We start from the raw sequence: 15,555 nt of genomic DNA, 5'->3' as shown, positions 1-15,555 counted from the left end.
ACCGGACAGCGCACCAGTCTGCACCCACCGCAGCCATGGCGAATGACGAGTATGATGTGAGTGCTTGCCAGCCGCCGTCCTGCGCATAGAAAACATGCTAACCTGGCTTGTAGTTTCTCTTTAAGGGTATGTGTCGCCGAGAGCCCGCACGTCGCCGTTCTAACCCCCGTAGTGGTCCTCATCGGAGATTCTGGTGTCGGTAAATCCAACCTTTTGAGTCGATTCACCCGCAACGAGTTTAACCTTGACTCGAAGTCGACCATCGGTGTCGAGTTTGCCACACGATCGATTCAAGTCGACGCGAAGACCATCAAGGCGCAGATCTGGGACACGGCTGGCCAGGAGCGATACCGAGCTATCACATCGGCCTACTATCGGGGCGCTGTTGGGGCGCTGCTTGTCTACGATATTAGCAAGCACCAGACATACGAGAATGTGACCCGGTGGCTGAAGGAACTTCGCGACCACGCTGACTCTAACATCATCATTATGTTGGTCGGAAACAAAAGCGATTTGAGGCATCTCAGGGCAGTGCCTACGGAGGAGGCTAAGCAATTTGCCAGTACGTTCCACACTCATAACGTACGAGTATGACAGCAACTAATGGCTACAATTTTAGGTGAAAACAACCTCTCTTTCATCGAGACCTCCGCCTTGGACGCCAGCAACGTCGAGTTGGCCTTCCAGAACATCCTCACAGAGATCTACCGGATTGTGTCTAGCAAAGCCCTCGACCAAGGCGAAAGTAGCCAGAATGTTCTCGGCGCTGGTCCTGGCCAAAAGCTTGAACTTTCCTCCTCTACAGGCACAGAAGAGAAGAAGGGAGGTTGCTGTTAGGCCCTCTAGGTCCCGCTCTCACGATGCCCACCTCTGCGAGCTTGAGGTGCCGGCAATGATACCAACTCGCGGCAATGCTCACGTGTCATACGAACAATGGTCTGTCGGCGTCTTCGAGGAAGTTCAGGGAAACGTGTTCACGGGTGTTTGGTCCTATTTCCATCACACGTCTGCTTCCATGTGCAAATGTTGTGTGGTCTCTGGGTTACTTTTCTCTTTTCTCAGCTTTCATTTGCGTTGCATGCGTGCGTGTGGGGGTCTTCTACTCTGTAGCGACAGTAATGCTGAGTGCTGCTGTATGCTCAATCGCAATGGACAGCTCATAACTGGACTATATAATATCCTGCGTTTTAATAGAAGTGCCTTCATAACACCCTGTTGCAAGCATCCTGGTGCAACTTCTACGAACGCGTCACCGTTGTACATCAAGCCGCAGAGGAAGGCCCACTCACCTACGGCCTGCAAGTTGAATTCAATCGTCAAGACATGGTACGCGTCAGTTTACAAGATGATAGGGCCTCTCAATGTACTCATCTGTTGCCAGAGTGCTTTCGTAGCCATGATGTTGCATATCTCTGATAAACAAAAAACATTGTTGCGCCGCGTCGTCGGGTACAGTACACTGTAGGAAGCAAGTCCGGCGACCCAGCGCAAAAAGGCCGAATTACGCCACGATATACAATAAAGCTGTGTAGACCGCAGACCTCACTGCTGCCACTGGTAAGATTGGAAGTCATATCTACTTTCCAGAAGATTCGCAGTCTTCTATCCATGCAGGTACCTGTCCCGAAGCGCATAGCGCGTTAAACGATCGCCGCAACCCCAAACACAAGCGCCATGAACATAGCAGGCTATCGCGCACTGCTACCCCCTATTAGCCAGCTCACGTAAACCTCGCGGTAAGTCGCCCGGACATTTGTTTATCAGCCCGCACTTATGGTGCAGATAACGCACGCGACCTAATCGAACGTGCATGACGCACGCGGCTTCATCCTGGATACGGGGCGCTATCTTCGATAAGGCAGCCATTAGCGGGCTTCCTTGATCACCGCCGCGACAATGCCGGCCTTTATCATGGCCGCAGCGCGCTCGTGTGCGACCTCAACGTCCCTTCTCCTGGGCATCGGATCGTGTCCTCAGAACTCTGTGTGGGTAAGTGAGTGTTCTAGAACCGCACCGTTGTGCTAGCTTTCACACTATCCTTCGGCTCGCTTTCCCCGCATTCGCATTTTCCCACGTGCTTAATGTTCCTTCTGTGATCTGACTTTGCGACAGACGGATACTTTTCAAATTCCTGACGAAGTGAGAGAACAGAGGAAGAAAGAAGAGAAGGATGTCGAATAGTATGGAGATTACGCACAGGAAGGGGTCGATAAGGAGGGGGAGTGTGGATGGCGCGGCGGAAGCGCAGCTTGCGAAGATGGGGTATCAGAGTGAGCTACCCAGGAATTTGAGCATGTTGAGTGTGCTTGGGCTGTAAGTGAAGAGCCTTTTTAAACTGTCATGGCAGATTGTAGCAAGTTGGGTAAAGGCACAGTCCGTGCACTTGTAGGATACGCACATGTGCGCAATCCACCAGCTATACGACATTGTCACTATTCTCTGATAAAAGAGAGTACCAACGTTAACAAATCATAGATCCTTCGCTATCATGGCAGTCCCCTTCGGTCTCTCCACAACCCTCTACATCACCCTCACAGACGGGCAATCCGTGACGATTCTCTGGGGCTGGGTCCTTGTCTCCCTCATCTCGCTCTCCATCGCCGCCTCGCTTGCTGAAATCTGCGCCGTCTACCCCACCGCTGGTGGTGTCTACTACTGGTCTGCAATGCTCTCGACACGCAAGTACGCTCCCGTCGCCTCCTGGGTGACCGGCTGGCTCACCCTCGTCGGTAACTGGACCGTCACCCTCTCCATCAACTTCTCCGGTGGCCAACTCATCCTTAGCGCGATCAGCTTGTGGGACGAGGACTTTGTGCCAAACGAGTGGCAGACAATCCTGATGTTTTGGGCCGTTATGCTAGTGTGTATGCTGACGAATATATTTGGCGCAAAGTATCTGGATTTGATCAATAAGATTTGTATTTATTGGACGGCGGCGAGCGTGGTTATTATTTTGATCACGCTGTTGACTATGGCGGATACAAAGAGGAGCGGCGAATTTGTGTTTGCGCATTATGATGCTTCGGCGTCTGGGTGGTGAGTTGCTTATTACTGATCTTAAAAGTTGGGAAGCAATGCTGATTCAGACAGGCCTTCCGGATGGGCATTCTTCGTCGGACTTCTGCAAGCAGCTTACACTTTGACGGGCTACGGCATGGTAGCATCCATGTGCGAAGAGGTGCAAAATCCCGAACGCGAAGTTCCCAAAGCCATCGTTCTATCCGTCGCCGCGGCAGGCGTAACAGGCATCATCTACCTGATTCCTATCCTCTTCGTCCTCCCAGACGTACAGATGCTCCTTGACGTCGCAAACGGCCAACCCATCGGCCTCCTCTTCAAGACCGTAACAGGCTCAGCAGGCGGCGGCTTCGGCCTTCTCTTCCTCATTTTAGGAATTCTCTTCTTCGCCGGAACCGGCGCCCTGACAGCCGCCTCTCGCTGTACGTACGCCTTCGCCCGCGACGGCGCAATCCCCGGCTCGCGCCTCTGGAAACGCGTAGACAAGCGCTTCGACATCCCCCTGTGGGCGCTCGTCTTATCTACCCTCGTCGACTGCGTCCTCGGCCTCATCTACTTCGGCTCCTCCGCAGCATTCAATTCTTTCACCGGTGTCGCTACAATCTGCCTCTCCACCTCCTACGGCATGCCCATCCTCATCAGCGTGCTCCGCGGACGCCGCGCAGTCAAGCACTCCAGCTTCAGCCTCGGACGCTTCGGCTACTTCATCAACATCGCGACGCTGTGCTGGATCTGCCTTGCGGTAGTGCTGTTCTGCATGCCGGTCAGTCTTCCTGTGGAGGCCGGGACGATGAACTATGCGAGTGTGGTGTTTGCGGGATTTGCGTTTATCAGTCTTGCTTGGTATTTTGTGAGGGGACGGAAGGACTTTAAGGGGCCGCCTGTGCCGCAAGATGTGGCGCCGGGAGAGGAGGTGCCGGTTGTGGGCGTGGAGAGGACCGATTTGGAGGGGGCGAGTCCGGTGAGAACTGATGCAGAGAAGGTTACGAACGACATTGAGAAGATGTAGGTCTAGGGGTCGTGTGTGTATAGTAGAGTTGCGCGATGTATCTTAAGTGTTGACGTTAGTCTTGTCAATTAGCCTCGTGTGAGGATTCCCTTCGCCTCCCATGAAGTTTTTGTGCATTTGACATAGTAGCTTTTTGGTCTGCTCTTGTGGATTATCTGCCCATATCTTAGGGATGCTTTGCGCCGCCTTCTATCAGGCTGGTAAAGCGTGAGAACAATCACATCTCGAGTATGGTGACTACATCTATATGTGGTCCACTGGGCACTGCAATAAACAAAGGATAGCTAATCAGCCTCGAGATGTACAAATATAGTAAGTGTGTACACTATGACTTCGTGACCTCATTCTGACTCCCAGAAATTTTACACGCGAATTACCCAATACTACCATACTCGACTGGAAGTCGAATTCTGACCCAAGGTTGGAATTCGAGTTCTCACATCAATCTGTGGACGCCAACCCCACTCGAGCGGGTGCGCCACACTCCAGCCACCGCTAAGTTCGCTCCCGCAACCACTTTAGCTACGCGACTTCCCCGTTCTCGCGACGCGTTGCGACTGCCACTGCAGCGTTGAACGCTGTCGACGATGGCGCCTTAGTAAGTGATTGCTTCTCTTCATTCTCACTTTCACTTCCTTTTCGATCCCCGACATCTCTCTTATATAATCACAGGATCTCTTACTCTGTCGCAACAATCGCTCACAATGGGTAGTTCCACCGAGGAGCCAATCGATCTCACACTTGACTCTGACGACGAACCCGGCCCTACACTTGCACCTTCAGGTTCTTCGAAAATGGTACCGGGGTTTTTACCTGCCGGCAATTTCCGACCCTCTTCCTCGTCGATCCCGCAATTTCAGGGCACATCTACATCTGTGTCTGGGTTCCAGTTACCCAACAGCCGACCGAAGCCAAGCCTACCGAAGTTTGAGCCTTGGTCTCCGTATGCGACTATACATGACGATTCGGCAAACCCAAACACTACGTCATCAAGCGGACCGCGTAACGGCCATATTCCTGTATTCACCGCTGCCACACCAGCAGAGGAAGCAGATGACTTTGCGATACCTCAGGCAGAAAAGAGAAGGAAAATATCTGGACCGCCACTAGGAGCTGAATTCAATTTACCTGGGCCAGCTCGACGGAGGATTGGACCGAAACCAAAATATTATGGAGTGAAGGTTGGGCATATTCCTGGCGTATATACGGATTGGGATACGGCCAAAGCCCAGATCGTAGGATGCAAAAAGTCCTCACAACAGCGCTTTGAGACGAGAGAGGAAGCACAGGCCTTTATAGATGGGAGACTAAGCCCAAATCCCAAATTCGACCCAAATCGCGTAGAGTTACCTCCTTGGAACGGCGGCGCACGCCCATCTTCTTTGAATTCGCTAGTAACAACCCCCACAAACAGTGCTGATGGCAAGCAAGCATCTGCGACGTCTCCGGCCATTGGTACACAGTCAGTCGGCGGTCGGCCTCCAGATCCGACCATGAAGCTTAGTACAAACGGATTGCCCTCGGTCCAGTCTTTGAATACTGTGTTGAAGACAAACGGCGCCAGTATGCCATTTGCAGGAAACAATGAAGCCTCACGAACCCTTCGTGAACTGCAATTCGGACGGCTTTCCGATGCGGTCAACGAAGCGAATAAATCTGGATCCAAGGGAATCGCCATCGCTCAGAGCTCGGCTGGTGAAACAATAATGGACCAAAACACCTCCTTCCCGGCTCGACAGGGTACATCCGTCCAAATTATGTCAGAGACCAAGAACGGGTTGTCGAAAGATGAGGATACTACCGTCGAGGATCCCTTCACCATGCTGTTGGAAGACGATATAGTTTCTGAATTACTTCGACAAGCACCTGCTAACGACAAAGTGGCTTTGCTGCTGAAGGCACACCCAAGGGGTCAATTAATCGCGCGAACCATCCCAACGTCACCTCTCCAAACAAGTCTCAATCGGAAGCGCCGTGGGCGGCCATCTTTACGAGATACCAGGAGTCCTCCGGCCGTGTCACCGAGTGAGCGCGACAGTTTATTCTCGGTCCCAGACACGCCCACCAGTGGTGATGCCGTGCATACGCACAATACGGTCAGCAATTTGCCTACAGCACATGGCGTTGTCGCAACCGTTGAAAAGCCGTCAGCATCCAAAACGTGGATGGGCGGACTTTCTGAAGCTGAAGCGCACCTTTTGATCTTTCTTAAGGAAGTTAAGAAACTTAAGTGGACCGAAATCACAGCAAGGTTTCAAGAACACTATCCTGATCGGGCGTACAGTACACTGCAAACAAACTATTCTCAAAAGATTAATCGCCGCGACAGATCGCACGATCCTTCAACCTTAATACTGCCGTCTATGTACGCCTCAGAAGCTCACATTGACTGGGCTAAAATCCATTCAAATCCAAGGAATGATCACGCAGGGCGGAAGCGGGAAGTAATCTCTTTGCAAGAAGAGCCTCAACATCGAGCCTGGTCTGCCGTTGTTGGTTCACTTCAAGACCAGTCATCCGGTGCTGAGTCGGCAAGCCATCACACGCGTCCTCGACGAGCAGTGCCCAAGAAAAATTATACTTGGCCAAAAAGGAACGCATTGGTCGCGGACGATGATGACTTCGATACGCTGGGGCCAACGGAGGAGAAGCTCAACGTGTCTGAAACACCGGAAACAACTGTCCCAGCACCAGAAAAGGCTATTGCCATCGATAACGAAAGCGTCTCGATTGACTTTGACGGGGATGATGCTTTCTCCGCTCTTTCTTTACACAAAGGGGAAGCAAGCATAGAGCAGCTGCCATTTCTCTCCTCATCGCAACGATCAGATCTCCAAAACGTACCCTGTGGATATGAGTGGGACCAATTAATTAGTCGCGACTGGCAAGGTACTCTAATACATGCGGATTTCAGTCCCACCGAACTCAATCTTGTGGAGAGCACGATGACGCACTTGTTAGGCCCTCAACGAGATCTACGTTTGCGGAGTCGGCGGAAACGACTTGGGCGAATGTTGCGTGGGTTGTCGGAACCCAAACTTTTGCAATTAGCTAGCGCACTCCGCTCAAAACTGCGTTCGCGAGATCGACGAAGTATCGATGCGTTTCTCCGAGATGCAAAACAGGACAAAATCCGTTGCGATGCCCCTCGCATTGAGAGGCTGGCAGCATCAAGGCCCACCAAGTCATTCAGCTCAGACGCGAAGTTGTCCACGTCCGCTATGATAAGAAGACGCGAACTTGGCATTCAGTCGCACCGTGGATGGAGTTCGGCGACAGCACCGATTCCATACCACTTGAAGAACAAGGTGCAGGACTCCCTCGGACCTGTCTGCTCCTACACAGGTGCAGCAGGCGATGTACATGCTGTCGCTTGGTCTGTCGACGGGGAATGCTTTGCCGCTGGTGCCATATGTGTTAGTGACGATCATTCTATGCAGTACAACCGATCGAATAATCTCTTATATGGCGATGTTTCTCGCAACACTATCAACGAACTAGGGAAGCACTACGATCCGCGACCGAAAACAGATACGGGCCCGAACTCGACCCATGCAATGTATGTTTCGCAGGATCCAAAACTATTCAAGACAGTCGAATCGGTCGCTTTCTCTCCAAATGGAAGGTACATGTTCTCTGGTGGATGGGATCATAATGTGTGGGTTTGGAAGACAAGATACGACGGGTCGCAACCGACTGATATTGTCTCTTTGCGTCACAAAGCCGAAGTGACCCATATGGCCGTCAATGCTTCGGGCGTGCTGGCGACCGGTACCAAGAGAAACAAGGGCAACACCGTAAAGGTGTTGAACTTATATGACGATGATCTGACACAATCGCCTGATACGACTAGCTTCAGCTCCGAGAAAGCCGCCGCTCGACCTGACCTTTTAATCCGGCCAATGGCGCTCCACTTCTCGCCCAGGTACGAGAACCTTCTGCTGGGGGGTTTTGGCGCCAATGCACGCCAAGATGGAAGAGACATGAGTGGAGACATCTGCTTATGGGACATCAATGCGAACAAGCAACTCAACATATGGGGTTCGGGAAAGAATGTATATGACTTATCCTTTCATCCAAGGGAACGCTGGATGGCGGTCGCGACTGTAGCAGGTCAGAACACCAATCGAGGAATGCGTTCGACTGTCCGATTATACACTGAACAAGGGAATGCCATGGACGACAGATTCAGCACCCTCATGGAGCTTGAATGCCGAGCGCTGGATATCAATGATGTTGTGTGGTGGTAAGTTGTTAGTTTCCGATCGAAAGCACGTTCCTTGGCTAACTTGAGTAGTCCTGGGAATAACTACTTAGTCGCTGCTGGATGTACAAGTGGACGAGCATACGTATGGGATATTCGCAACCCGAACCACTTATTGCGTGAGCTCGCCCATGGCAACTCCCTTATGCCTCTCGAGGAGGGCGTCGATCCCGAAATCTCAGACACCGGCATTCGTTTCCTCAGCTGGGGCGATAACGCCACACGGCTTTACAGTGGATCGTCTGACGGTGTAGTCAAGGTCTGGAACGTGGCGCGTTCAGAAGAAGAGACATTCGTTAAGGATCTTGCTACGTTCGACTCTGGCGTTATGTCCGGAGCCTTTAGCCCGGACCATAGCCGACTCTTGCTGGGTGAAGTCAACGGGTCCATCAACGTTCTTGAAGTTGGCCGAGACGACTGTTCTCTTAGGGATGCAGAAAGGATGAAGTTCATTCCGTACAAAGACAATGATCCCGATTACGAGACACAGTATCCACCACTTGCATCCGCAGCTGCCGACTCTGGGATCGCCGCTGCCAAAGAGCTTATTGAGACCGGCCAAATGACGATCACGCCTATGGGAGGATTGCCTGTCAAACAAGCGGTGCAAGGCCCATTATATGCCGGACCCTACGACGCGAGTGTGGACGCGCCCTTCCTCCGCGAACAAGCATTAGAATCGCAACTCAAGTTTTCCGAAAGGCCAGAATCTCCTTGCTCGCTATGCCTCGGCCCTGGATCGGATCCTATGAAGATCACGAGCGAGGAGATTGGCGATTCTGGCCGGAGCAAGGACCGCATTCCTGATGAGCTGCGCTTGCAATGGGAAGCTGGAACGGTAAACCTTAAGATGCCACCAGGGAAAATTCCTTGCTCACGGTGTGGGCGTGCTGCTCATCCTTCCGACTATGTAAACTATGATGGCAGACCGTTCTCGCCTGTATGTGTTCGCTGCGACTTCTCATGCCCACGATGCGATCATTACGGGCAGCTTCCTCACAAGACTGACGTCTTTGACTGCCTCATGTGCGGTCGGACGTGGGAACTTGGAGCTTTGGGTTTCGACCTCGTCAAAGACGGCTCCCCCACCAGCTATGAAGCTCTTCTCAGATCTCAAGGGCGCGCCGTGGACGAAAGCCACGACATCCCAAAGCTCGACGGCTACAAGAAAGATTTGTATCTGGCAAAGCTAGAAGCGGAGTCCTCGCCAGGTGACGATGGCGGAAGCTTCGGGGACGAAATGAATGCGTTGACGGACTACTACTTCTCGTTGGCGATTGACCGACCGGAGTCACCGTCGCTCTGATCCGTCGGCTTGCTCGCTCCATTAAAATCATGTTGCGATACTGTCAACATAGAGTGAAGGGGAGGTTAAGGCGGGCGAAACGAGCACATGCGAATAGAGCATGCTTCGTTGAATATATTATTGTATGTAGACAAATCCAATGATACCACTTGATATGATGTGTATGCGCATCTTCGTATGAAATTGTATTCTCTTCCTGTGATTCTAATTACAATCTTATTTGTCTGAATGTATGTATTCTCACCTGTGTGGCGCAGCTGTTGATGTAAATCTGCTGAGTTCATCTGCTGAGCTCATTAATTCCCATATGATAAACATGGGAGATGGAAGACGGGTGGTGATGGTCCCAGCCGAACTGACCAATGGCAGTATACTGTACCGTTCGGGGAAAGGGCCTTGCATCTTTCAAGCAACGTAATCGCGTTTTCTCGTTCCATTTGCAATAGCTAAACGATAAGTAATTTACCATCCTATTTTTATTTTACAGGATTGTTGCTGCCTAGGGGCATACGTGTTGCGTCTTGGCCTCACGGACGTGCGTACTACCTCGGCGAAAATGAATATATAGTCGCGGCTTCTCAAACGCTCTCAGTCATACAACGAGTCTGTTTCTCTTAACCGAGGGTTCGATTAAGGACGCTTGAGCGAACGCGTTTTCATTGTCATCTTGAAATCCAGCGGGAAACGATTAAACATGTCGTTTGAAAATACCACCACAACTGCGGCAGAACAAGCAAAATCCAATAAAGTGAACGAAGCACCCGGTACAGAAGCACATCCACCACAAGAAGCTCCCCCCCTCGATCCCGAATACGCACAATGGCTCGCCTCACTCTTCCGCCCCAACGCCACCCCTCCCTCGAGGAACCATCCAAGAAATGCGCGAGAGCAACGAAACAATGATCCGCACTCTCTACGCCCAATTCCCACCCCAGCCCACCGTCAGCCAAACCTCTTACACAATACCCTCCTCCGACGGCACCCCTTTCGCAGTAATCCGCTTCAGTCCCAACCACGACAACCAACGCAGCCCAGCACTCCTCCACTTCCACGGCGGCGGCCACTGCGCAAACTCCGTCTCCCTCTTCACCCGCGCCATATCTGAACTAGCCGCTCTCACAGGCATCCACATCTTCTCAGTCGACTACCGCCTCGCGCCCGAACATCCCTTCCCCGCCGCAATCGAAGACGGGTACGCCGCACTAACCTGGCTCTCCTCCAACGCCGCCTCTCTCGGCATCGACGCCTCCCACATAGCCATCATGGGCGAGTCTTCCGGCGGCGGCCTGGCGGCGGGAACAGCGCTACTCGCGCGAGACCGTGGCTTCGCGCCGGCCTTGAAGAAAATGGTCCTCGTGTATCCCATGCTAGACGACCGTTCTATCACGCAGAATCCAGGCTGGGATAAAGACAACAGCACTGTGAGATTCCTGTCGATGTGCTGGGAAGCGTACGTCGGGGAGGACAAAGCGGGTGATCCCGCCGCGGACGTGAGTTGCTATGCGGCGCCGGGGAGGGCGGAGAGTCTCGAGGGTTTGCCAGATGCGTATGTAGAGGTTGGGGAGCTGGATCATTTTAAAGACGAGTGTGAGAGGTTTGCGGAGAGGCTGGGTGATGGGGGTGGGCGTGGAGGTTTGTGTTTGGCCGGGGTTCCGCATGGGTTCGATGTTGCGAGGGGATTGGCGTGGCGAGGAGGGCTTTGGAGGAGGGTGAGGGTCTTGAGGGGCTTTAGGTGGGTGTTGAGGAAGATGTCGTCAGGGGTGGGATTCTGACTGGGCGCTCTGCGTGTGAGAGGATGATAGCAGCGTCTTTTTTGTCTGTTTCTATCGAGGATGCAGAATAGGGTTGATACATGTTGAGTGTATTCAGAGGGAGGTAGTTATCTTTGGGTGCTTTGGGTGCTAAGAGAGCGGAATGTACGAGATGATACTTCAAGTTTGAAATTGATAGAAGATGAAGGCTGAGATGACAATGGAAGATGCAAATGAGGGATTGATGAATGGATAAGTTGATACTTGAACTTGAAATGCGAAAGAAATTTAAGTCGGTGAGCCTCGAATAACCTTACCACAATTTATATTATCTAAAAAAAAAGGTAGGTAGTTTGAAAGCTGAGATTGAGATTGCAATTATTGAAGTAGGATGGGCGTTTTTGAAGAGGTCGTAACCAGAGGAGTTATAAAGCAGGACAGCTGAAGTTACCTTTTTGACAATTGATAGATCCGATCATGGTCTCAAGTATCTTTCGGATTGATTGCCGTGTTCAAACTATTCCTGTATCAGCTTGGCCGGAAAGGGTTCCGTATGTGTTTCCGAGCAGACTGTCCACATCTGGCAGGCTGATAGTGAGGTTCAGCGTTGTTGCTATCAGCATGCTGGAGACCGACTGTACGTCAACCCCACCATGCGGAAGAAGTTGCACACGACAGCAGCATCGACGTCGGCATGCAGATCCAGCCACGAAGTATCTTTGCCATTTCGGACCCTGAACGACCGCCTCGCCGCAGAGTTTGCTGCCCCCGGGCAATCATTGGCTCCAGCGGCCCGAGATTACCCGACCCCTATCTCCATCTGGGCCTGAGCCTTTTTTCGCGACGGCGCGCGGATCGAGGCCGGAGCAGCCAGCAACGGCAATGGCAATTGCGAAGCTGTGGGTACCCCGTGATTGACTTCGCTTTAGTGAGATATCGAATGCGTGGGAGGGCAGGGTGTGGTTGCTGCGCGAGAAGGTATCCGACGAGTTGTTACAGCAACGGGCAGGGGTCGGCGGCGGCGGTTAGGCCCGTGGCTTGTGATGAAGACGGAGGCGTGGGAGACGTAGTAACGGATAATTGCTGTGGTAGGACTGGAGGGCCATAGTAAATCGCTGGAGATGCAGCAATTGATCCTCACGATGGTATACACCCGGTAAAAGATAGCGCAGCTACTCCGCTGCTACTGCAACCGAAAATCCGCCCTCCCCGAGGTTTCGACAGCAGCCGGAGAAGCGGTTGACCAAGGCAGACTAGCGCGCCAAGATCGTGTTGGTCCGGGCGGCGAAAGATTTCTGCGTCGCTCCTGCTGGCCTTCAAAAGCTCCCAGATCCTCTACAACTTCCATTCATCCTCACTTTATCAAATCTCCTCTCCACACCGACACAATGGCCAAGGGAGAAGTAAACCAGGCGGAGAAGTCCTTCATGGGCATGCCCGTGAGTATCCCCCCAACTATCTGCAGCTCCCGACACCTGGCCATATCCGCATCTCCCAACCGCACGAGGACACCAATCCCATCTCAATGGCACCGCGCGAAGTCTCCCGAGCATCGCGACGATCCTGTGAGATGGAATTGTGCTTCTGGCGATGGGGTGGATGGTCGCGGGTTGAGCTTTGATAGCCACAGCAACCTTTCGTACAGCTGCTAACTCACGCGCAGGGCTTCGTGGTCGATTTCTTGAGTACGTCTCCATCAGCATCGCCTTTGCCATCGATTCCGGGGCACAATTGGCCTTCGGCATCGATGCGCAAGCGATGAAAACTTTTCCGGTCGAAACGCGATTACTGACTGCTTATCTACAGTGGGTGGTGTCTCTGCCGCCGTCTCGAAGACCGCCGCCGCCCCCATCGAGCGTGTCAAGCTCCTCATCCAGAACCAGGTACGTCGGATTCATCACTGATCTATCTCCTCGCGTCGCCACTGACCACCATACTACAGGATGAGATGCTTAAGACCGGCCGTCTCGACCGCAAGTACGATGGTATCGCCGAGTGCTTCCGTCGTACCTCCCAGCAGGAGGGTGTCCTCTCGCTCTGGCGTGGTAACACTGCCAACGTCATCCGTTACTTCCCTACCCAGGCCCTGAACTTCGCTTTCCGTGACACCTACAAGAGCATGTTCGCCTTCAAGAAGGAGCGTGATGGTTACACCAAGTGGATGATGGGTAACTTGGCCTCCGGTGGTGCTGCTGGTGCCACCTCCCTTCTCTTCGTCTACTCTCTCGACTACGCCCGTACCCGTCTTGCCAACGACGCCAAGAACGCTAAGAAGGGCGGTGACCGTCAGTTCAACGGTCTTGTCGATGTTTACAAGAAGACCCTCGCTTCCGACGGTATTGCCGGTCTCTACCGTGGTTTCATGCCCTCCGTTCTTGGTATAGTCGTCTACCGTGGTCTGTACTTCGGTATGTACGACTCCATCAAGCCCGTCGTCCTTGTCGGCCCTCTCGAGGGTAACTTCTTGGCCTCTTTCGCTCTCGGCTGGACTGTCACCACTGGTGCTGGTATCGCTTCCTACCCTCTCGACACCATCCGTCGTCGTATGATGATGACCTCCGGTGAGGCCGTCAAGTACAAGTCTTCCGCCGATGCCGCCCGCCAGATCATCGCCGCCGAGGGTGTCAAGTCGCTCTTCAAGGGTGCTGGTGCCAACATCCTCCGTGGTGTTGCCGGTGCTGGTGTGCTGTCCATCTACGACCAGGTCCAGCTCATCATGTTCGGCAAGAAGTTCAAATAAGCGTCTCGTTCACAACAATCACGGATACCCTAATCGATCGATGTGGAGGGGTGACTTGATCCCGGTGTGAGGTTCGCGGTGGTGGTGGTTGAAGGAGCAATACAATGCCCGTATTTGGGCAGAAGCTTGTTCTTGGTAACGAAAAGCACGCGTCGGTGGTAACACACCTTGTACTTTACTTTGCCCGGCACATCTTTTTCCCTATCACGGCATCTTGTATTCCATGTCATTTCCCTTTACTGTAACTTTGCTATCGCTGGTGCTGGGGAAAATACTGCACTTATAGAAGTTCATGCTGGTTTCTCAGAATATTCATTCATTGCTATGTGATGTACATGCCTGATGCTTCGATCCTTGACTTGACGGCACATGTCTCAATGCTTGCTGCTGTTAATCTCAAACGCAGAACCAAGTAGGACCTATGCCTGAACTGCTGCTCATCAAATCATTGCTCGCCCATCCTCCACTGTCATCCGCCGCTCACTTCTCCCTAACCGCCTTCCAAACCGCCTCCTCCCCCTTCTTCAGCGCCTCCCCCGCTCTAGTCAACATATTCCACGCCTGCTGCCCAACACCATCGCCCTCGGTCCCACCCATCCCGCTCACACCCCTGTCCCCAGCGCCCCTCCCCCGCCGCATACGGCGAGTTGTCAGGCGCCTGCTGGTACCCGGCGGGCCCTCCAAGCTGCTCCTCGGATTCGGCACCGCGCCTCCGCTGTGCTGTTGCTGGAACGGCGACGCCTGCGGCACTCCTGCACCTGTATCCAGTCTCGTCGGGCCTGGTCCGCTAGCTGTGGTCGACGGAGGGTCGAGCGGCCAGCGAGTTGCGCGTCGCTAGGCGGCGGGATGTGGTACTGAGGCGGCGGGCCAGAGAGGCGCGTCTCAGTCGTGAGATGCGTCGCCGTGTAGCCTGGCTGGGGCGGTGGCGGGTTGGAGCTGGCTGTGTTGGAGGAAGCTGTGGGAGCGAGGGGCGGGCGCCGGGTTGCGGGGGCGGTGGGAGGGAAGCGTCTGCGGTTGTGGTTGCGGGGATGGAGGCGGGGATTGTGCGTGTTGGGGTGGGTTTTGGGGCGTGTCTTGCGCGGTTTGGGGGTGATGCCGTCGGGTTTGGCGGCGGTTATGGGGTCGTTTTTGTGGAGTTGGATTGGGGGCATGGTTGCGGTTGTGGTATGTCGAGAGGAATCTACTTGTTCGTGGACTAAATTGTGGTAGAGACTCGTCGCGGTGTCAACAATGGATGTACGCTGCGATGTTCGACCTTCGGGAGCGTAATATTGGTGAGTCTGGTTGGAGAGGTGGTTTGTTTGTCTAGAATGCCACGTAGTCGTGTTCGGGATCGGGAATTGGATATAGTGATTGAAAAGTTAGTGGGGTTTGTGTTGCTGCCTGCTTACGTTGCTACTCTGTCTTCTTTGACGATGGTCGCCGTCAGGGACGATGATGTCACGTCACGTGTGGATAGATTGACTT

At 53.1% G+C, this 15,555-nt stretch overlaps 5 protein-coding genes across 5 annotated transcripts; all 5 read left to right on the top strand.

Annotated features, from left to right (window-relative positions):
* Positions 1-35: 35 nt before the first annotated feature.
* Positions 36-837, top strand: YPT31 (Rab GTPase ypt31; the record flags this gene model as incomplete). The annotated part of the gene is made up of 4 exons (XM_056218857.1): positions 36-56; positions 114-126; positions 173-562; positions 620-837. 4 exons carry the CDS (start codon positions 36-38, stop codon positions 835-837), a joined length of 642 nt encoding a protein of 213 aa, XP_056068122.1.
* Positions 838-2,182: 1,345 nt separating this feature from the next.
* Positions 2,183-4,027, top strand: N0V89_010111 (uncharacterized protein; the record flags this gene model as incomplete). The annotated part of the gene is made up of 3 exons (XM_056218856.1): positions 2,183-2,313; positions 2,476-3,036; positions 3,091-4,027. The coding sequence occupies 3 exons, from the start codon at positions 2,183-2,185 to the stop codon at positions 4,025-4,027; spliced, it is 1,629 nt and encodes a 542-aa protein (XP_056068121.1).
* Positions 4,028-4,731: 704 nt separating this feature from the next.
* On the top strand, positions 4,732-9,597 carry N0V89_010110 (uncharacterized protein; the record flags this gene model as incomplete). Its single annotated transcript, XM_056218855.1, has 2 exons — positions 4,732-8,273; positions 8,325-9,597. 2 exons carry the CDS (start codon positions 4,732-4,734, stop codon positions 9,595-9,597), a joined length of 4,815 nt encoding a protein of 1,604 aa, XP_056068120.1.
* Positions 9,598-10,475: 878 nt separating this feature from the next.
* Positions 10,476-11,764, top strand: N0V89_010109 (uncharacterized protein; the record flags this gene model as incomplete). Its single annotated transcript, XM_056218854.1, has 2 exons — positions 10,476-11,229; positions 11,697-11,764. 2 exons carry the CDS (start codon positions 10,476-10,478, stop codon positions 11,762-11,764), a joined length of 822 nt encoding a protein of 273 aa, XP_056068119.1.
* Positions 11,765-12,736: 972 nt separating this feature from the next.
* PET9 (ADP/ATP carrier protein) lies at positions 12,737-14,088 on the top strand (the record flags this gene model as incomplete). The annotated part of the gene is made up of 4 exons (XM_056218853.1): positions 12,737-12,787; positions 13,012-13,033; positions 13,155-13,231; positions 13,291-14,088. The coding sequence occupies 4 exons, from the start codon at positions 12,737-12,739 to the stop codon at positions 14,086-14,088; spliced, it is 948 nt and encodes a 315-aa protein (XP_056068118.1).
* Positions 14,089-15,555: the final 1,467 nt, after the last annotated feature.

The sequence above is a fragment of the Didymosphaeria variabile genome (genome assembly GCF_027946475.1).
Source record: "Didymosphaeria variabile strain IMI 356815 chromosome Unknown scaffold_7, whole genome shotgun sequence".
Classification (NCBI taxonomy): Eukaryota; Fungi; Ascomycota; class Dothideomycetes; order Pleosporales; family Didymosphaeriaceae; genus Didymosphaeria; species Didymosphaeria variabile.
Note: the sequence above shows the minus strand (reverse complement) of the source record. Positions and strands in the feature narration are given on the sequence as shown.